General features: G+C 29.4%; 1 protein-coding gene across 1 annotated transcript; it reads right to left on the reverse strand.

Moving 5' to 3' along the window:
* Positions 1 to 4,453: 4,453 nt before the first annotated feature.
* On the reverse strand, positions 4,454 to 8,354 carry RNR2A (ribonucleotide reductase 2A). Its single transcript, XM_079001427.1, has 9 exons — positions 8,087 to 8,354; positions 7,354 to 7,514; positions 6,825 to 6,873; positions 6,607 to 6,733; positions 6,177 to 6,242; positions 5,850 to 5,966; positions 5,604 to 5,766; positions 4,927 to 4,997; positions 4,454 to 4,673 (listed from the first exon to the last, which is right to left on the reverse strand). Exons 1-9 carry the CDS (start codon positions 8,238 to 8,240, stop codon positions 4,559 to 4,561), a joined length of 1,023 nt encoding a protein of 340 aa, XP_078857553.1. The 5' UTR covers positions 8,241 to 8,354; the 3' UTR covers positions 4,454 to 4,558.
* Positions 8,355 to 8,613: the final 259 nt, after the last annotated feature.

Genomic DNA, 8,613 nt, shown 5'->3' on the forward strand with positions numbered 1-8,613 from the left:
ACAAAATCTCTTGAAAAGATTAGTGAAGCTCTAAAAGATCTTAATGACACAAAAAGAGAAATTAAGCTACTTGAAAATTATAAAAATGAAGAGATCTCAATAAATTGTGTCATGACAGGAATAAGATGGAATTGAAATAAGACTGTCGTTGACGATAATTTTTCATATCATTATGCGCATGAGATTATGGAAAAAAAAATGAGGATCTTGAACCTGAATCTAAAGATGAATGTAGAAATAGGAAAGATTGGCCAAAATGGAAAGATGCATTCATTAAAGAGCTTAATTCTCTTACACAATGAAAAGTTTTTGGATCTGTAGTCCGTACACCAACGGAGTAAAACCAGTTGGAAACAAATGAGTATATATGCTTAAAATAAATGATAAAAATGAAGTTGTGAAATATAAAGCAAGACTCATTGCATAAGATTTTACCCAAAGGCCCATAATTGATTATGAAGAAATACACTCTTTTGGTTGATGTAATTACATTCCGTTATATAATAAGTATGGAAACACATGCAAAACTGGAGAAATCCTAGAAGGGTTTAAGGTGTCAGAAGCACAAACTTCTAATTCTCGAGAAGTATATTCAGTAAAATTAAATTAATCTTTGCATGGATTGAAACAATATGGCCATATGTGGTTCAATTGTTTAAGTGCATTTTTGTTAAAAGAGGGCTACAAAAACGATCTATTAAGCCTATGTGTCTTTATAAGAAGATCTGGATCAGAATTTTTTATAGTTGTTGTTTACGTAGATGATTTGAACATAATTGGAACTCTTGGAGAATTGGAAAATGACACTTCTGTTTTTGAAAGAAAAATTCGGAATGAAAGGTATTGGTAAAACAATATTTTATTTGTGTCTTCAAATTGTGCACACCAAAAATATGGAGTTTTTGTACATTAATCTAATTATCTAGAAAATGTGCTTAAGAGGTTTTATATGGATAACTCACATCCATTAAATAACTCGATGGTGGTAAGGCACTTAAATGCCAAAAAGGACCAATTCCAAACTTCTGAAAAACATGGAAAACTTCTTGGTCCCAAAGTACCATATCTTAGTGTTATTGGAGCATTAATATATCTTGCTAATAATACAAGACCTGATATATCTTTAGTTGCTGCATATTCTAACCATGCAGATATTATAGCAATTCATAAAGGCAAGTCATGAATGTATTTGGTTAAGAAAGTTAACTCAACACATTCACAAGAATTATGGCCTAACTTCTAACATGGATGTTCCAACCATACTATATGAAGATAATATGACTTGTATAGCTCCATTCAAGGAAGGATTTATCAAAGGAGACAGAACCAAACATATATCACCCAATTTCTTTTTCACTCATGATCTTCAAAAAGAGTGTGACATCAACATCTAAAAAATTCAATTAAGTAACAACTTTCTCGATTTGTTCACTAAAGCACTTCCTACATCCAAATTTGAAAAGATGGTATGAAACATTGCTATGCGACACTTCAAGGAAATCAAGTGATGTGCTGATTAGGGGAGTTGGAAACATATTGTACTCTTTTCCTTAGCTATGTTTTTTCCACTGGGTTTTCTTAGCAAGGTTTTTAACGAGACAATTTTTTATATTATCTATTATTAATTATGTACTTTTTTTTCCTTAATAAAGGGTTTTTCCCATTATGTTTTACTTATTAAGGTTTTAACGAGACATGATATAATCGTCATTCAGGGTGAGTGTTATGAAATATTAGTTTGTGAATGACCATTGAAATCTCCATTTTTCCCATAACTCTCTATAATCATTTACAGTAGCGGAGCTAGATGGGTCGTTAGGGGTACAGTTGTACCCCTAAAATAAAATTTATATATAAAAATATACATATTAATTTTATGTATATATGTAAGCTTAACTACCTTGCACTCCCAACTCGAAGTGTTAAACCTTGCTGCTTGCTTTTTTTCTTCTCATAAATCAAAGTGATTGCTACAAAGAGTTTAGAGACAATAGTAAGATCGGTATTTGACCATCAATTCGAAAACTTTTATTAAAAATACAATTTCAAGAGGCTTCATATTTTATATAAATTTTGATGGTTCAATTGTTATTTTAAATTTCGATTATGCTTGTACCCCCATATTAAAATTTTTGGCTCCGCCACTGATTATTTAGCATTAGTAACAATCGTTTCAATTTGTTTTATGAGTATAATAATGCACCATTATAATGTGCATTCATCTTTCATCTTATTTTGATTGTATAAATAATGAGTCATATATATTAGAAAGTTGATGATTTCATCATAAGTATTGAAATAAAACTTCTCTCCACTCTCATGTCTTTCTTTACTCTATAATTTATCTTGTTATTTGATCATATTTTATAACATTAAATAAATTCTTATATGCTTATATTATTGGTAAATTTTAAGAGTTTTCGAGTTAGAACATATTTTGCTAAGAAAAAACTCAATTTTAAAGTCTTTATTCTCAACTTATTTATTGAAATGTGTGTTAGATTATGTTATATTTTTAATACAAATTGAATAATATGTTATAACTGGTGACTTCAAAACTAAGATAAATAATTTATCTTTTACCATACTAATTTGAAATTTTCTAATTTATTAATTTTTACAAATTAATATAAAACTTTTCAATTACATTTATACTTATAACATGTTTATTGTTTATCAAGTAATGGATAATTGAATAGCTTTTATGAGAACAAAATAACATTTTAACAAATTAAATAGCTATTAAAAGTTGAAACATCATTTTTCAAATATCCAATTGATACTATAATTAACTATTTTTTTATTATCTCAAAAGTGCAATACTTTGATTAAATAAATTCTCATATGCTTTTATATTGTTGATAAAATTTAAAAATATCATATTAAATAAATAATGTATCATTTTTGTCAAGATAAAGCTTCTTTTTTCTAACAAAACAACTCAATCTTAGAGGTTATATTTCAACTTATTTACTCAAAGATTTGTTAGATTATGTTATTTTACAATACAAGTTAAAATGGTAAAATAAAAGAATAATATAAAACGGCATATAATTAAATTAAAGAAATTGATCCAAATATATATATATATATATATATATATATATATATATATATATATATATATATATATATATATATATATATATTGTATTCGAAGAATTACAACATCTAAATCATTTATAATTATAAAATATGTATTTTATTACAAACTCCGTCAACTTTTTCAAATATTTTAATTAGTGATTTCTTCCAAAACTCTATACAATTTTAAAACTATATAAATTCTACATGGAGTTTAATATCTATAAAATTTTAATTAAAATTTTAATAATAATAAGTGGTTTTTGAAAGTTTTCTATACAGTTTTAATATTAATTAACAATAAAAATAACTAATAGTAAAATAATGTTACTTAAAATGAATGGTTTAAACTCTAAAGAGTCAACATGGTCGAAACTAAATATTGTCAAATAAATAAATATTATTTAATTAATTATAACAATAGTTAAATGTAATACTATTCAAGAATCATATATAATTTATTCATGTGCAAGTTAGTTGTGGGTAAAAACACTTAAGTAATATTATTTAAATAGTTGTAATTTTATATATTAAACTAGCATAAATATTATTATTTCATGATATTAATATCATATTTATTTAAAAAAAAACATGTGTTTGTTACGATTACAATTATATAGTTTTAACTTGCGCAATGAGTGGACTTATCTAGTGGTATTATATAGGAGAAGGTGAAATGTTAGATGTGTGAAGAGACTAATAAAAAATATAATAAAAGTTAACTATTTATCTTCAACCACATGTACAACCATATAAAAAAGGACGCAACCCTAAGTTAACAAACTTTAAATCTTTATATAAGCTTTAGAGATTAGGCAGCAAATAATTCATGTATATGATTCTTCAACCAACCTAGGGCAAATCCGTGATCTTGCATTATGAATAGTGATGTAAAGAATTACAGCTCACAAATCTTGGATCATGATTTTCAAGTATGAAGGCATAAATTCATATGCTTTAAAGGGCAAACAAAAAGACTCGACTTTACTTCTATGGCTTAAAATTATCAGTAAAGTATATTATAAATATATCTTTAGTTTATACATGGGGACATACTTGATCTTTAATTTATAAAACTACACATATTTCATCTTTTCATTCAAATAACTAAAGTCTTTTTAATCTTTTTATCAATAACTTAAGTCTTAACTCAAAACGAGATGGGCTTTTTCTGAATAGTCATGTTGGACTAAAATATGTCCAAGGAGAAAATTCAGAAATCGAAAAAGACCAAATACTTAAATGTTGTCTATTAATCAATAACTTGGGTCCAACTTTGCTTCACTGTTCTTCATTTTTTATACTTTATATATTCAACAAATAATTATATATTCTTAATGAACTATATGTAGAATGAAACATCACAAAGTTATTTTAAAATTTTGAAGTCATCTTTTATTTCAAATATAGCTTTACCCAGCATACCTTAAGAACAAACGTACAAATAACAAATAATTAAATATTCTTCGCGCAGCTAGAAATCTGCATCCATTTTAAAGACGAAATTTTGACCACCATCTTGAAGGTTTGACATTACAGACGCCTTTTGATAATCCCCCACCCTTCTCTCAAAGAAGTTCGCTTTTCCTCTGTCAATCATCATAAAAAACAAACCCACCAACAATTTTAATGTCAACTCTTGTGAAATCTTTTAACAGTGTTGACACTGTGTATTGGACTTAGACTGATTTCACTACGACAAATATTGCAATTATCTGTCGTACCCAAATTAAAATGTTAAACAAGGTGGGGGCAAAGATTCCTCTTGATATTTTGTTAGTGCAAAAGACGTATATGCCCTCACATGGTCACGAGAAAATGATTCTTGGGACCAATACTTACTGAAGTGAGATGAACTCCATCCAATCAAATGGATTTTCTACATTGTACTTCCTTTGACAACCCAACGCAACCTATAAGCATTAGAAAATCAACCAATGAAATTATAAAACCACATGACGGTCCTGTTTGTTACACTAGCCAGGACAAAATAGAACAGGTTGTACTGCTTTTCGACTAAATTGGACTGTGACTGTGGCTGTGACTAGACTAGACTAGAGTAGAATAGACTGATGTCAATAGAATCAAAAGTATAATTTTTTGTCCCATCCAAAAAGGTGAAACAAGGTGGGAAACCGACTTGCTCTCAATCTCTTGTATAAACAAAAGACGTAAATGCCCTCCGCATCCTCATCGAGTAAAATTTCCCTAGAAAGCTTGTCAAGTCTAGTCCACATGGATTGGTACCGATCAACAACGATCTGTTGGACCCATCCATGGAACAGTGGTCTGATGGCCGGTCCACGAAACTATGGTCTGTTGGAGTGTTGGAGCGAGCAGTCCAGGACTGTGGTTTGCTGGACTGGTCTAGGGACCAGTCCAAGGTGAATGGTGGTCTGGACCGGTCCAGGGAACGGTGGTCTGGACCGGTCCAGGGAACGATGGTCGGTGGTCTGGACTGGTCCAAAGAATGGCTTTGAAATAGACGGGAGTACTATGGCAAGAAAAATTAATCATACCAAGAGACGGTCAGCAACAAATTTTATGTATTGGCTCATAAGTGTTGCGTTCATCCCAATTAGTGCACACGGAAGAGCTTCACACACAAACTCGGTCTCTATTTCAACGGCTTCTTGCACGATTTCATATACTTTTTGCCAAGGAAGCTGCTTTCGTAATAAACTGTAAATCAAAATTATTACTTTTTTCACGATTATTTAAAAAGAATTATGTTTTGGTTGGTTAAAAAGTCAAAGGGAAATTACCTGTGAAGGAGACAAGCAAAGTCACAATGTAGACCCTCGTCTCTAGATATAAGTTCATTTGAGAAAGTCAACCCTGGCATTAATCCCCTCTTCTTTAACCAAAATATTGAACAAAAACTACAAAATAAGGAAATAAACCAAATGAATTAATACAGATAAATCATGGTATGTAGAAAGAAGAAATAATGTATAGATATCTTTTAATAAAATTATTTAAATATTACTTTGACATATCTCATTTATAATCATTATATGGTTAAAAAAATTTTTAAAGAGAATTCACTTGATTAATATTCTATATATTACAAACAATTTAAAATATTGTACCTTCCTGAGAAAAATATTCCTTCTACACATGCAAACGCAACAAGTCTCTCTGCAAATGAATTGGAGCTGCATAGAAATTAAAGCAATGCAGTTATTAAAAAAATATATATTATGATATGACAATCGAAAACATATTTTTCACAGAAAATGGAAAAGTTCAATTGAAGAAGGCCGATATAATTAATAGAGTTCATACGCAAAAAAAAATAAATAGATATTGTAATGTTCATAAGCCTAAAAAACATCTAAAACTCGATGACATTGTGATTTACCTTTCCCATGTTGGCGGTAGGACATTGGTGGGGGCCACCCCAGATCCCCACCAACCTTTCCCACAACCAATATGGGAAGGTAAATCACAAGAAAGGTGATGTCAGGCTTGCTTGCAACACAAGAAATGTTTTTCAATTGCATTAAACAAGGAGATTACCTTTTAATCCAATTCAAAGCCCAATTGGCTTTTCTTGCAACACAAGGAATGTTTTCAATTGCATTAAACAATCTGTATTTTTCCTTGGGATCCTTGATTAATGTTTCTAATAGCAAGCTATACATCTCTACAAAATCGTATTAAAAATCAATGAGATAGATATATTAAGCAAAAAAATATTTTATATTAACTAAACTTCGAAGCTTAAAGAGAGTCACCTGAATGTACATTCTCCATTGCAATTTGAAATCCGTAAAATGCACGAGCCTATCAAAAAGAACAACACAACATCTCAAATTAGTCCCAAATCCAACAAATCCCACAATTCAAAAAAAATATTTGAAAAAAAATATATTTGAGAAAATAAAGGCACACTAAGAGAAATTAAGGAGGAAAAACTGAGGGAAAATTTGAAAATTTGTTAATAGTTAAGACATAGTGGATAAAACTTCATTTTAAATACTTTTTCTGTTAAGCCGTTCTTTCTGTATTAAGTCAAATCGAAACACCTTTATATAACTAACCAGATTAAGGTGTTGTTTCTTTTTGGCTTAACAAACTAAATGGGGATATGATTATATAGTGGTGCTTCTTTTCGACTTAATAAAAACAGATGGACTTCATGTTATCCATTAAGACATCATTTTATTCTGCATCACTTCTACACAAAAGGGTAAAATGGACATTTCTTTTTTTCATATTGAGACAATTCATTTATTCCACTAAGTGAAAAAAGCATTACATTACCTCAGGTATCTGAATGTCGTTTAAAAATCTTGCAGCCAGATTTTCCAAAACAATTCCATCTGATGCAGCAAAAAAGGCTAAGATATGACTTATGAACTGCTTTTCTGATTCAGTCAACTTTTGCCATTGTTGTATGTCTAAAGAGAGATCAACCTCCTCAGCTAAACCCATCAAATATACAAAAAGAATCATTAATGTGTATACATATAAAAGAAAATTACATCCATTTAGATCCAAAATAAAAAATAGTACTAATAATTTTAATAGAAAATTACATCATTTTAGGATTCATAGTTTATGAATTTTTAGATTACAATGGAAGACCGAATTTTATTTGAGACATCTGTTTCAGTCTTTTTGACATAATTTGATATCTATTTCTAGTGTGGACAAATTTGGGTTTTCTTTCATTTCAAAATAATAAAGTTAGTCTCTCCAAAATTCAAATTTATATGGTTGTTGTTCTTTATTTGATCATCTATGTACGTTTTTTATGTAGATTAACATGATTTATATATTGAAAACCAGTATAACAGGAAGACATCATACAATCGTAATAAGAGGAACGATTTAAAGCAAGAAAAGCACCCAAATTATGAAATTAAAGTACCAAGAAACAAAGAGAATTACTTTTTATAATTCAAAGCAAGAAGAAACACCGAATTTATAGAATTTCTTGAATTGCATAAAAGAATTGTAAAGGATTGATAAAATTCGAGTTGATAAGCATTACCTGTCCAAATACTAGCTTGTGCTTTCTTGTACATCTCCCAAAGTTGATGGTATTTAACAGGAAACATACAAAATCTCTGGTTTTGCTCCATTAAAATTGGTTCTTCTTCTTCTTCTCCATTGAAGTGCTCTGTTTCATTCTTCAGAGAACCCATTTTGCTATCTCTGTTCTGGATAACTGTGTGTTATATCTGGTAAATAGGTATGAAAAGTTGAAAACCCTACAAAAACCCTTCAGATAAGTTGCACAATTTGACGGTTTTTTTCTTTATTATTTCGTTCGTTTTCGCTGGTATATTGACAAACCGTTTTGGGTGAGATTTTTCTCTGTAGTTCTAAGTAACATAAATTACCCCTCATCTTTTATTCAGTGTACATATTACCCCTAAAAATAAAATAGTTACAAAAATGATCTATACACTATGAGTAATCTGGGTATGACCGTATGGGTATATTCTAGATTCACGGATATAATAGATGCATATGTAAAGGACCCGTGATCTTTTTCAAGCCTATGTAATTTTTTAC

Source organism: Lactuca serriola, chromosome 5 (assembly GCF_051521515.1).
Source record: "Lactuca serriola cultivar US96UC23 chromosome 5, Lser_US96UC23_V15, whole genome shotgun sequence".
NCBI lineage: Eukaryota > Viridiplantae > Streptophyta > Magnoliopsida > Asterales > Asteraceae > Lactuca > Lactuca serriola.

Excerpts from the sequence above, each read along its gene's own strand:
- RNR2A (XM_079001427.1), bottom strand. The coding sequence starts at position 8,240 with ATGGGTTCTCTGAAGAATGAAACAGAGCACTTCAATGGAGAAGAAGAA. Across the intron at positions 6,243-6,606 it reads GCTTTGAATTGGATTAAAAG|CTCCAATTCATTTGCAGAGA; the intron begins GTAATCTCCTTG and ends ATTTCTATGCAG. Across the intron at positions 4,998-5,603 it reads TTGTTGCTGACCGTCTCTTG|GTTGCGTTGGGTTGTCAAAG; the intron begins GTATGATTAATT and ends TAATGCTTATAG.